We start from the raw sequence: 14,148 nt of genomic DNA, 5'->3' as shown, positions 1-14,148 counted from the left end.
ATATATTTATATTTAGATAAAATAAGTAAAATTTACACATCCTCATTCCATTCAAAAGTTTTCACCCCCCGGCTCTTAATGCATTGGGTTTCCTTCAGAAGCATCAGTGAGCGTTTAAATCTTCTGTAATAGTTGCATATGAGTCCCTCAGTTGTCCTCAGTGTGAAAAGATGGATCTCAAAATCATTCAGTCATCGTTGGAAAGGGTTCAAATACACAAAAATGCTGAAAAACCAAATAATTTGTGGGACTTGAATGATTTTTCTAAAGAACAGCTGGCAGTTAAATAGTTCAGGACAAACAAGGGACTCATGATTGTCCAAAAAAAAAAAAAAAAATCAATCAGGTAACACAATATTAAGAATCAAGGGGATGTAAACTTTTGAACGGGGTCATTTTTATAAATTCAACTATTATTTTCTCTTGTGGACCAACGTATTTTATGTGAAATACCTTATCCAGGTCAGTACTAAATAAAAAATAACATGCATTTTGTGTGATCCCTCTTATTTTGGTAAAATAATTACCATTTTGCAGATTCTGCAAGCTTTTGACTTTAACTGTACTCTCAATGCCTGTCAAAGACTGACACGGAAGAGAAGAAATTGTTAAATAAAGTTATTTTTGTTTTCTTTGTGCACAAAACATATTCTCGTAGCTTCATAACATTACAGTTGAACCACTGATGTCACATGGACTGTTTTAACGATGTCCTTACTTTCTGGGCCTTGAATGTTTCAGTTGCGTTACTGTTTACGCAGGGTCAGAAAGCTCTCGGATTTCATCAAAAATATCTTAATTTGTGTTCTGAAAATGAATGAAGGTCTTGGAACAACATGAGGGTGAGAAATTAATGACAGAGTTTAAATTTTTGGGTGAGCTATCCCTTTAAATATAATCGCCTTAAGTAAAAAGCCAAAGTTACACTATAAATAAACCATGGTCACTTCCCCAGTAGGATTCTACTCTGTTACAGACCGTTACAGTAATTGACCTAAAAGTATAAACTAACCGTTGAAGAAGAAAACTTGTACCCCCTGTGACTTTTGCACATTTGCGTTCATTTGCTTGAGTAGCGTTTTAGTCTTTACTGCCATCCCATCTTTTATCTTTCGCTTTCTATATCTCTTTTTTTCTCTCTTTCATTGTCTGGACTTTCGATTACAGTCTCCCTAATAAAATAACATTTTGTCTCTGTTCCTCTTTCTCTATAACCTCTCTCTCCTCCTTGTGTACTGACTCTGCCTCCTCTTGCATTGCTTTCTCTCTCTTTCTTTCTCGTGTGGTTGGCAGGTGTAACTCCAGATGCCTTGTTGTGGTTATTGAACTTACCTTCTGCATGACGGAGGCCCTCCTCACCCCCCTCTCCAGCTTTGCTGTTTTTCGTCTCCTCTCTCCGAACGGCACCTTTCCTTCTCCTCCTACTCCTCCTCCTCCTGTGGGCTAAAGCAGGCCCGACCAGCCAAGATCCTTGGCCTTTCCTTCTTGTCAAAGTCTCTCTTCTATCTCGCAGCGCTATAATAATCTGTCAGTCTGTAATATGTCAGTAGAGAGATCTCTTCTTGTCTGTCAATCTCTTTAACCATTTGTCTGTTCATCTGGGACGTAAGCCGCCACTATGTCTTTGTGTCTCTAATTAACTTCCCGTAGAGCTCCTGCTGTATAAAGCCCTCTCTCCTAGTAAACACTCTGTGTTTTCCTGCTCAATTACTCCAGAGGGACTATCCTCCATTTTCTTCCCATCTCTAACACTGACTGGAATTTTTATCTCAGCTATATTGTCTTAATACAGCTGCTTTGGTGTTTAAGCAATAGATTATTCAAGAATGAAAATTCTGTCATTAGTTACTCATCCTCATGTCGTTCCAAACCTGTAAGACCTTCGTTCATCTTCAGAACACAAATTAAGGTATTTTTGATGAAATCCCAGTGCTTTCTCGCAATTAAAGTATTCATAAGACCCAGATAGGTAGTAAGGACATCATTAAAATAGTTTGTGACATCAGTGATTCAACTGTAATGTTATGAAGCTACAATAATACTTTTTGTGCGCAAAGAAAACAAAACTTGTTGAAAAAAAGCAAGGTTGAACCATTGATGCCACATGGACTATTTTATCAGTCCTTACTACCTTTCTGGGCCTTGAACGTGTCACTTGCTGTCGTGGCAAAAATCCAACGACTCTCATCGCATAAGAGACAAATTCACTAGAATATTTTGCTTTGTCTCTTACCAGAGAGTTCTGATGCCACTCGGGTTTGTTTACTGATTCCAGTGGTGCCCCTCCCAGGCCCTGGTGGACGGGGAGTCCCTCAATCTACTCTGTGTAGGGCAGCGACTTCTAAGTCCAGGATGATCAATCACCGTCCGCTCTCGCGTCCAAAAGGCACATCCAAGGAATCCCACTTCTGACACCAAAATTGTCGTGGCAAAAATCCAACGACTCATCGCATAAGAGACAAGTTCACTCTTAGGGTCTTTTTAAAGGTTTATTTCTTGCAAGAAAGGTCAGACAGTCATACAGAAACACAGTTTGCTGCAGAGTGTGACCAAGAAGGGAGGGTTTCCTCCACTTTTATATCTCTTCCCTAGTCTTCAAGGTTACATCTCCTAACAGCCTGTAATTTTCCACACATAGTAAGGAAACAGAGAAACACATTCTACTATATCATATTCCCAAGACTAAAATCTTTTTGTTTTGGGGCCCTGATACCTTTACCTCATGTCATCTTCAGAGCAGGTTTAGATAAAGCAAAAACTTACACAATGTTTCATAAGCACATATAAGTAAAATGAATTTTTCTTTCAAAGTTGCGTTTCTGTCTACGTAAGATCAAAAAGATAGCTTAATTTATGTTCTGAAGTTGAACGAAAACATTCTCTCTGACCTAAAAGTAAGCCCTGTAATGCTATCTCCCTCACACACTTCCTGTACAGGGCACTAATGTGGCATGGTTGTGTTGTTCAGCTTCTGTATAGACCAAATCTCACACTTTTTCAATCATTGACTATTATTGTGAGACCACTGTATATAGTAGAACACTAGAGAGGGAGATGGGTAGATGAGAAGAAAGAGAGGGATGAGATGGGACGAATAGAAGCATGTCTGTAGAATCTGATGCTTTTGTTTTCTTTCTCCTACTAACATGTTCTCTGGTGTGTTGCTGCATCTGAAGTCTTTCATAACTTCTAATAAAACTGACTTTGCTCACCACAGCCTCTGCCTGTGTGCTCTTTCTCTTCATCTGTTTTCGAACGCATATGTTTGTGTGTTTTATCTGGCGGAATATTCAAGCCTGATGTTGGTGTGCGTTTGTGAGTTGGATGTAATGTGGCTGACTGCTGTAACAGCTTGTCTTTTTAATGGAGGTGTTGCTCGTGATTTTTCTGGGTCAGTGTGCATCTTCTTGAGCCCTCTCCTTCCTTCCCCCTTCATCAACATCTCCTCGCTTTTCCAAGCCCCTGGATGAATAGCCAGGCTCAGGGGTCAAAGGTGAGAGGTCGCAGCAGAAGAGACTGCAGCAGAGCAGACTGTGGTAAAGATTGGAGTTTCGGGCGACCAACAGGATATTTCAGGGTTCAAACGATGACCGGAAATGTTCAAATTTCTTTTAGAAGACATTTCAGTTTCTGTAGTGAATATAAACTTTTAAAATTATAATTAGCTAGTAACTTCTATTTTATGAGTGCAGTCTCTATCCACCTTTTTTTTCAACGCGGAAGTAAGCCTATGGGTGAGACTTCCGGTTCATTATCCGCTTATGGAAATAGCGAGAAGAATAACAATGTGCAGTAAATAGAAGTAAAAGTGTCTGCACTACAAACCAGTGTGTTCACAATTAAGATAATAAATTAAAATACTATGGTAAGACACACCAATTTGCAATATCAAGCAGCAAATCAAGCTGTGTTATAGAGCTAAAAATAGCTGGACGTGGATGAGACTGGAAGCTAGACCCTTACGAGGAAGAAAATGGTGGATACAGTTTTATTTATTTATATATATATATATATATATAAATATCAACTATCCATAGTTTGCTTACACATTCTTATGAAGTAAGCAGAAATAACATAATAAAGTGTCTTTAAGAAATGGTGACATTTTATATTCTTAATTTAAAAATTAAATATGTAATCATTTTTAAACTAGCATTAAATTCAAACTTAAGCTCATTTTTGTTCTACATTTGTTAAAGGAAAATTTCCTGAAGTTGTGAATGAGGACCATTTATTCTTTCTAGAAAGAAGAAAATAACAAAAAAAAAGTAACATTTTTAAATTAATTAGGTTAAATCTAGTTTTTAGTTTAAATTGTGTTAGACTTTGGAATTTAGGTCCCGACTACTGAATATAATCTTATTTGTGATGAAAGGTTAAATGGTTCATAATATTGTTGTTGAAATAACCTTGAAAGGATAGTTCACCCCAAAATTAAAATTGCTATTATTTACTCACCCTAGGATTGCCAGGGTTTTACAAGAAAACCGGCCAAATTGCTACTCAAAACTAGCCCAATCGTGTTTTAAAAGGGGTAACATTTTTTTTGGTGGGGTTTCTCTAGTAAAATTCACATTTCAGGAGCTAAATATTACATTATTGGGATCGCTTTAACCCACAGCAACAGTGTTAAAGTAGCTGCGGACTTGGCAACACGGAGTCATCCTAAAGTTGTTTCAAACCTACAGTTGAAGTCAAAAGTTTACATACACTTTGCAGAATCTGTAAAATGTAAAAAAAAATTACCAAAATAAGAGGGATCATACAATCTGCATGTTATTTTTTAATTAGTACTGACCCTGAATAATATATTTCACATAAAATATATTTTTACATATAGTCCACGAGAAAATAATAGTTGAATTTATTAAAATGACCCCGTTCAAAAGTTTACATACATTTGATTCCTAATACTATGTTGTTACCTGAATGATCCACAGCTGTGTTTTTTTTTTTTAAGTAATAGTTGTTCATGAGTCCCTTGTTTGTCCTGAACAATTAAACTGCCTGCTGCTCTTCAGAAAAATCCTTCAGGTCCCACAAATTCTTTGGTTCTTCAGCATTTTTGTGAACCCTTTTCAACAATGACTATGATTTTGAGATCAATCTTTTCTCATATGCAACTATTACAGAAGGTTCAAATGCTCACGCATTAAGAGCCGGGGGGTGAAAACTTCTTGAATTTGAAGATCAGGGAAAATGTAACTTTTGTCTTCTAGGAAACACATAAGTAGCTTCTGAAGGGCAGTACTAAATAAAAAAATAAAAAACTATTTGGGCAAAATAAGAAAAATGTACACATCTTCATTCTGTTCAAAAGTTTTCACCCCCTGGCTCTTAGGGCCTGTCCACACGGAGACGCGTTTCGCTGTATACGTATACATTTTTTATCGTATTGGCGTTTCATCCACACGGATCCGGCGTTTTAGGAGACTGAATCCGCTATTTTTTGAAACCGGGTCCCAAAGTGGATAAATCTGAAAACGACACCCTCGCGGTTTCGTGTGTACAGCCAATACGTATATTTTTTGAAACGATGATGTCATCACATCATGTGCCGGCTGCGTCACACGTAACAGCAACAACAATATTGGCGGACTACATGATTGTGTTCGTGTTGCTACTAAGCCTATTAGCTTTATTACAGCAAAATCTATTTGCTTCAATGCAACTGTTATGAGCAACAAGCGATAATGTTCGCATCTTCGTCTTCTTCTTAGTTCATATACAGCGCGCAAGGTTATGCGCATGCTCAAAGTCTTCTTCTCCGTGTATAGCGTATCTCTATGGCAGAATTACAGCACCCCACACTGGTCTGGCATATATACTACACTGTTTTCAGTGGTTTCGTGTTTACGGAATTTTTTTTTAGAACGAGGAAAAAAAATGATCGGATAGGTAACGCACCGGCTTCATGTGGACGGAGCCTTAATGTATCGTAAACTTTCTGTAATAGTTGCATATTAGTCCCTCAGTTGTACTCATTGTGAAAAGATGGATGTCAAAATCATACAGTCATTGTTGGAAAGAGTTCAAATACACAAAAAATGCTGAAAAACCAAAGAATGTATTAAGAACAGCGGGCAGTTTAACTGCTCAGGACAAACAAGGGACTCATGACCAACTATCCCTGGATCATTTATGTAAGAACACAGTATTAAGAGTCAAGTGTATGTAAACTTTTGAACAGGGTCATTTTTATAAATTCAACTATTATTTTTTTCTTGTGGACCATATGTAAACATCTTTTATGTGAAATATCTTATTCAGGTCAGTACTAAATAAAAAATAACATGCATTTTGTATGATCCCTCTTATTTTGGTAAAATAATTGACATTTTGCAGATTTTTTAGCTTTAAAAAGATCATAAAAGCATTGTAAAATAATTCATATGACTAAAGTGGCTTAAAGCAAGTCTTCTGAATTGCGTATAACTACGTGACTTATGGGTTATATCAAGTCTCATGGTTTGGAAACAAAGAATTTGCAGACTTTAAATTTTTGGGTGAACTGTCCCTTTAAATCTAACACAACCAAGTACCATATTTACAGATCCAGGTAAGTAATCATTGCTCTTGGGTGTGTTTAAGAATGAGCATGTGCCGTCTTTCACTAATGTGGAGTATGTATGCGAGGTGTGGTTTTGACACTGTAGCTTTTGTCTTCGCAGGACGGCTCGGGCTCGCTGAAGCGCAGCGGTTCCTTTAGTAAACTGCGGGCCTCTATCCGGCGCAGCAGTGAGAAACTGGTCCGCAAGCTCAAAGGAGGCGGCTTACGAGAAAACGAACCCAAAAACCCTGGGTAACTATCATCACTTCCCTCCCTATTCTCAGACAAAACCTCCCCTTTCCAATATCCAGAAACCTTCCCACTACGGACTAAACAATGACTGCTAGGCGTTCCTGACACTGTGACCTTTAAACCTCAAACACAACATACACTGGAATAGCAGATGGACTTGTGGTTTAAAAACTGGCAAAGGGAAATACTCAGTCAGGCTTCGGGAAAACAGTATTACAAATATTAAGTTAGAGTAACTAAACCCTGGAGTGAAGTAGATCTTCAAAAGCAGGACTGAGCACCTGAGTTTAGGATCCCAAAGGGAGAGGATTACAATCTGTATCACCAGATATCTGTCTGGACGCCTTTCTAAAAATAATTTAAAGGGTAACTAGGAGTCGCAGACTGTAAATATGGAAAGACTTAAGTGAAATAATGTGAATGTCCCAATCTTAACACTGGATGACACCAAAAAAATTGCGTTTTCCTTCCTTAAACCAGTTTTAAAAAGGATTATGGGACTGGCTTCTTAGAATTATCTCTTTAATGTGAGGGAGGCAGGAGGTTTACTACATGGAGATGGGATTTTGCACACTGTGATGATGTTATATTGAAGGAAACTCCTCTGCTGGTATATGCAAAGTCTTTTTCGCTTCCGCCCAATTTTAAGTGGCTGAAGGGATTTGCTTGCTTTATTAACTGGACTGTATTTTTGCACATGTACAAACCTGCATAACCCTGAATTGACTTCTAACGTGACGGGTGACATTATGGCGCAGCGGGTTGAGGTCAACTCACTTGTGTCTGTTACTGGGGTTCCTGATGTGACTAACTTTCTCTCCTTACCCTGTAAAATGCAATTTATGTTTTTATTTATTCCTTGCATTTTAACTTTATTTTCTGGAGAGTGTTATTATGATTACTTTGTTCACCTTTTATGCTTTTTTTGCTTGGTGACCGTTCTTGATGCCTTTTCGTGTCTGCTTGGATCTGTTTTTTTATTGGAGGACTTTTATTTCTCTGTGCTGTGTTGTACATTTTAATTTGAATAAACATTTCCATGCAAATTTGCTGTCTGCTGCATGCCTGTTTCCTCCATTTTCTTGTCTTGTGGTCTCATTGGCTGTGTTACCCAATTTTTTTTTTAACCTCTCTTCTCATCTTCTTATACCTTCTGTCTACCAACTCCCTGGCAAAGGTCTTCTTTTTATTTTTATTGTTTGAAATTCCCTTTCAAACCATTTTCACAAACTCTTGACACATTTCCACAGTTATAAATATAGCAATTGTAGCAATCTTTTTAAAAAGAAATGTACATTTGTAACACTATACTCTGGATAATATTGCATTGGCAGGAAATTTGACACATTTTTGTCTTCTGACCACCATGATATCTTAATATTTTTTCCCCTCTCTTTTGGAAAGTCATTGTACATTATAATGGATTTTTTTCTCACTCTTTGAGCAAATAGAAAGGCAAAAATATATTTATTTTAGTCTCTCCAGTTCACCGTACATATAGAAATTTAGTCAACTATGACAACTTCTGCATCTGAGAACGCTGGAAATGTGAAAATGGTCCTTTGCAGATTCTTTTTGGTGTCTGTTTAGTGTATAATTTTGTGCAGTGTTATAAAAACTAGTCTTTTCAGTCCTAAAAAAATAGTTTACCCAGAAAAAAATGTTCTGTCATTGTATACTCACCCTCTGACTTTTCCTTTTCAAACATCAATGATTTAACACCTGTCAAAGGACAACAAAACAGTATAAAAACAATTAAAATTGGTCCAAAGGTTTTTGAACAGTAAGTCCCTTCTGCTTACCAAACCACCTGCATTTATTTGATCCAAAGTACAGCAAAAACAGTAAAATATTTTTTACTAATTAAAGTAACTGTTTTCTATTTGAATATATTTTTAATGTAATTTATTCCTGTGATTTCAAAGCTGAATTTTTAGCATCATTACTCCCAGTCACATGACCCTTCAGAAATCATTTTAATAATTCCTATAGTGATGAAAGCCAATATTCTGATTTTTTATTATTATTATTATTATTATGTTGAAAACAGCTAAGTTGAGTTTTTTCAGGTTTCTTTGATGAATAGAAAGTTCAGAAGCACAACATTTATCTGTATTATAAATTACATTTTAAAACATTCAAATAGGAAACAGTTATTTTAAATAGTTAAAATATTTCAAAACTGTACTGTTTTTTTCTGTACTTTGAATTAAATAAATGCAGGCTTGGTAAGCAGAAGAGACTTCTATAAAAAGCATTAAAATCTTACTGTTCAAAAACTTTTGACTGGTAGTGTATATCTGAAAACCAATGGCATTTTGACATAAACAATGTCAAACTTGCTGTAATGCATTTACATGCTATTTAGAAATGTGTTTGTGCAAAATAGAAGCTTACAGGCTTGAAACAACATGCTGGTGAGTGAAGAGGAATCAGACTAAATGGAGAACTGAATTAAAAATATCTCAGCAGTAATGTTGTCACTGTTCATTTAAACAGAATTTTTGTTCTGTGTGAAAATATTTATATCTGAGTAATGAGATAAGTGTCAAAAACAAAATGGCGGATGACTAACATAACACAGTATGTCATTGCATGCGTTTCCACTGTTTTTTTTTTATTTATTTTTTTTATCTCAGTTCACATTGTAAGATAACATCATTGAGTGAAAGTTGAATTAACATGTTTTAACCCACACATTCCCATCCCACAAACCCCACCTTTTCCCCACTGTGACCCCTCACCTCTGGCCTCTGACCTAACTGATGTGCTTGCATGTGGCTCTCTCGGATGCAGCATGAAGAGGGCCAGCTCTCTTGGAGTTCTCAACGTGCCGGATAAAGCTGTGGGTGAACTCAAAGTAAGACAACATCCTTCACTAAAATCACTCTTTGTCTCTCCTGACAGCTTTCTCTTCAGTTTTTCACTCAATCTGTTCTCGCTAATCCTTTTTTTTTTTTTTTAAAGATATATCTGTTCCCTTTTGTTTCTTTCAGTACCTCCCGTTTTCTTTATTACTATTTAGTTTTCTGGCCCATCTGTCTGACACTTTCTACTGTCTTTACTGTCTTTGTTTTTGGGGGCATCTATTATCAACACACCCACAGCTCCATTATTACCATACTAACACACATTAATGAAATGAATGTGTGAGATCTCACAGAAGTCACAGACTAACACATTTGATTGTGTTTGCTAAAATTCTTCATAACAACTGATGGTCTTGGCTTATAAAATAAACACTTTGTTAGGAAGCAATCCTAAAGTTGAGTTAGCGCATTTAGAATATCTAAAGAGAAATGTTTAGGCACCTCAACAATAGAGGGTTTGCACTTATGTCACGGTTTGGTCAGTTACCTCGATGCCATATTGGAGATACTCGGATGTAAACAACAGCATGGATTGCACTGTTAATGTACTACTGAATACGTTGTTCTGCTAATTTATGCTGTCTAAACCACTCAAAAACCATGTAGAAGCTGCTAAATCATATACAGAACTTTGTAAAAAAGGAAAGGGCGAAATATTTGGACAAACTACAGAAAATATGTAAAGATATGTACACCCTGCTGAAAAAAAACAGCTAAAACCAGCCTAGGCTGGTTGGCTGGTTTTAGCTGGTCATAGCTGGTCAGCAGGCTGCTTTTAGAGGGGTTTTGACCACTTTCCCAGCCTGATCAGGCTGGGAGACCACCAGCTAAGACCAGCCAACCAGCCTAGGCTGGTATTAGCTGTTTTTTTCAGCAGGGCAAGCGGTATTAATTTAGTTATTAGCCTAATATTTCACCTACCTGACCAGAAATGATAAAAAACAAATACAAATGTTGTCAAGATTCTGGAAATCCTGGTTCAGTTTGGCCAAACCCTGGTGAAAAAAAAAAAAAAAAAAAAACAGCTAAAACCAGCCTAGACTGGTTGGCTGGTTTTAGCTGGTCATAGCTGGTCAGCAGGCTGGTTTTAGAGGGGTTTTGGAAACTTTTCCAGCCTGGCCAGGCTGGTCACGCTGATCAGGCTGGGAAACCACCAGCTAAAACCAGCTATTTCCAGCCTAAACCAGCTAAGGCCAACCAGCCTAGGGTGGTTTCAATTGTTTTTTTTTTTCCAGCAGGGAACACAAAGGCTTTGTTCCTCAGACAGTTATATATACACAATATATATATATATATATATATATATATATATATATATATATATATAGACCGCTAAAAATTTGTACTTAAAATGTTTTTCCGACTGATTAGTACAGCCTAAAACATGACAATTATTGGCCATTTGTATTAGCAATAATAAGCGAAATTTGCGGGTTCGCTTTGATTGGTTGGCGCCAATATGGCCAAATGATGACATGCGTCGTGAAAACACTATATATGTTTCTCGTACTGATTCAGTTCACAAAAATGTGTTTGTATAACATGTTTTGAGGTGACTTTACCCTGAACAGTCGTTTACTTCTATTAGAATCTCGCAAGGTCCATTTATTTTCCTTTCTTTTAATTTCCGTCAGGAACGAAATAATCGTCTGAGGATGTCGCGGGACCTGAGTTCCAGTCACACTGACCTGGCGCATTGAAGGTCTTTCTGTTTGGACGTCCCGATGAAGAGAGGTACTAAGGAGGACTCACCATCGGACTAAGATGAACTGTTTTTGACAGGACTACCTTCTCCGGAGGTTACTTTTGCTCTCGTGTCTCTGTATATGTGTGTTTAATTTCTGGTAAGTTAGCTGTAGAAATGACAACTGATGTAAAAAAAAAAAAAAAAAAAAACAGAACCAAAGTGCACAATAAACTTAAGATTATGTTCTGCAAAGGTGAAAAATTATCGAAAAACATAAAATAGATAATGCTATTCAATGGCACTCTAATGGCATTTTTGCTGCTTTAATGTGGTTCATTTTCCTTCGTTTTATTTTGAGATGTAACGTTACTTCGAAGCTTTTTTGAAAACAATAGGACTGTTTTTATCAATGAAGGATTATAGAGACTTAAGTGACAGAGGTGTGCATATTTGACATACAATTGTCACGTTGTTTAATTTTTTTGTACCATTTTCCCTCTTTGTGACTTAATATTAACATTGACGACTTTAATGTTGTTTATACCTTGAGTTACTCTAGAGGACCATGATGCTCAAGTACTGATACAACTTTGATAAAGAAAGAACTGCACCGTGTTTATGAAGGTCTATGTTTACATGAGTGATGGTTCAGTCATGCACATTTTCTTATTGCTTTTGAGAATTTGGTTTATAACAGAAGAAATAGGAATATTCCTCCCTCATAGCAAAAGAAAAGAATTAAGAAAGGTTTACGCTGCCTTGGAGATCTATGCGTTCAAAACGTGGATTAAATCTCAGGACTGAACAAACAGATTCATTATGCAAAGTAACTGCACTTTGAACGATCTCACAGGATAATGTTACACTATCAGTCCTTTGCATGTTACAGAACTAAACTGAGTTGTTTACCTCAGTTTTTAATTGGTTACATTTGGTTTATAGATGCTTTCAGTTGATTTAAAGGTTGTGATGGACTGGTTTCACCTCTCACGCCAGCTCCAGCACCAAAATATTTGTTAATGAGATCTATTAATTGAATACACTTTTCATGAACAATAACAACAGGAAGCTTTTGTCTTTCTGTTATTTGTGAGGTAAAGCAATGCTTTCATCTCATGGGGTTGTACTGTTACTCCAAATAGAAATGCACTGGAATATGAATTCTGCCCCCAGATGCTTTAAACTACAGTACCTGTTTGAAAGCGGTGTGCCTTGTGAGTGCCTCAGGCAGGTTCTTACTAACGAATGTGGAAGTTATTGATTTTAAGTGTGACAGCAGAATAGTTTAAACTCTGTAAGGTCAAATGTCGGTCACGATTTATAAAGTACAGTGAATAATCATTTTTAATACTGTGGTCAAATAAAAGCTCAGTATATATATATCAGTGTATCATGGGTTTATGCTAATATAGTGCACTGCTCAGCTTCTATTTTCTTTGTTCTCTATATCAATGTAAAACTTTCTATGGGTGTAATATATGACTGCCTTCATTCGTCTTGTATGTATAAGTGTGTTTTCTCTGTAAAACCATGTTAATGCTCTGCATTGTGACAATGTGCAATAGGGTAGCCGCTCTGTGTTGGCTGGTTTTGATCTCACATGCAATGTTTTACTGACAAAAGCTGGAATATCTGCTTGGCTTGTGTGTTTTGGTTATCTTTGTACTCTAAACGAATAAATATATCATTTACATTTTTATACATAAGAGTATCCAATCACTAATTTTAGCTTTGTTAGACATTTATGGGACTAAATGTGCCCTTCACATGTTCGAATTTTATTTGTAGACTGTTTATAATCTGCGTTTTTTGACTGTTGATCAGTTTGTGCTAAATTTAGTCATTATTGCAGTTTTTTTTTAACAGGTTTACTGATGTGGCACTCACTCCCTTAACTTTTTTATTTTCTTTACATTTTGAAACCCTAAAGTGCAAAATATACCAAAAGGCAATATAGCATTCAAAATTAAGGACAAAGCCTGTGTGGTATGTAACAGCAGGGACTGTTGTGACCTGTATGATATAACCCTGACATATTTATTTTTGTGGTTGTTGATGTTGCATTTCTACTGTCTGTCTCTGTGTTCTACCGTAATGTTTTGTATTATGTTGTTGTATGTGTGTATATTTGTGTGTTTCTGAATTTCGCACTGGACTCATGTATCTTCCACTTTCTCAGGCTGCCGCTGGGCTGGCTACACTTCATTAACTGCCATGTTTGTGGTGATGTGTGTTGCTCTGAATATCGTATGGTAAAGTGTACATACTTGAATAAAGACAACAGAAGTACTCTACTATTCTGTAAGATTTTCTGGGTTCTGGTTCCCCCTGTTGGCAAGTCAGATTGTTTCCCAGTCATTCTATGTATGTAATGTTGGTAAAATGGCAGCGTGAAAGAGAGTGTGCATGAGTGATGCTGTGAGTTATTTGAAGATACACTGCAGAGAGTCACACGATAAAGTCACAGAATAAAACATTTATTTGAAAAATAAGCTACAACCAAAAAAATTATTACATTATAATTTTTATTATATACTCAGTTTATTTGTATTAGATATCATTTTTGTATATATTAAAAAAAAATAATAATAATTATACATTTTTATATTGTTATTGCTTCCTAATAAAACATTTCAAAACTAAGCTACAACCATGCTTTTAAAACCAATACAATTTATTTATTAAATTATAATTTTTATTATCTACTCAGTTTATTTGTATTAGATATATCATATTTTTATTAGATCCCTTTTGTATATATTTTTTTAAATAATTTTTATAAATTTTTA

The 14,148-nt window shown here is 36.2% G+C and overlaps 1 protein-coding gene across 5 annotated transcripts in view; it reads left to right on the top strand.

The window, feature by feature from the left end:
• Nucleotides 1-13,654, top strand: part of klc1a (kinesin light chain 1a) — a 60,648-nt gene extending 46,994 nt beyond the window's left edge. For 2 of the 5 annotated variants that reach the window (XM_073834177.1, XM_073834176.1), the window contains exons 15-17: nt 6,672-6,802; nt 9,599-9,662; nt 11,307-13,654. In XM_073834177.1, the coding sequence (XP_073690278.1) occupies nt 6,672-6,802; nt 9,599-9,662; nt 11,307-11,372 (261 nt within the window). In that variant the 3' untranslated portion in view covers nt 11,373-13,654. Of the gene's footprint in view, nt 1-1,293; nt 3,217-6,671; nt 6,803-9,598; nt 9,663-11,306 lie in introns of those variants that run through there. The other 3 variants (XM_073834179.1, XM_073834178.1, XM_073834180.1) reach the window with 2 other exon arrangements.
• The last annotated feature ends 494 nt before the right edge of the window (nt 13,655-14,148 follow it).

The sequence above is a fragment of the Garra rufa genome, chromosome 2 (assembly GCF_049309525.1).
Source record: "Garra rufa chromosome 2, GarRuf1.0, whole genome shotgun sequence".
NCBI lineage: Eukaryota > Metazoa > Chordata > Actinopteri > Cypriniformes > Cyprinidae > Garra > Garra rufa.
This window is presented reverse-complemented; position numbering and strand designations above follow the sequence as displayed.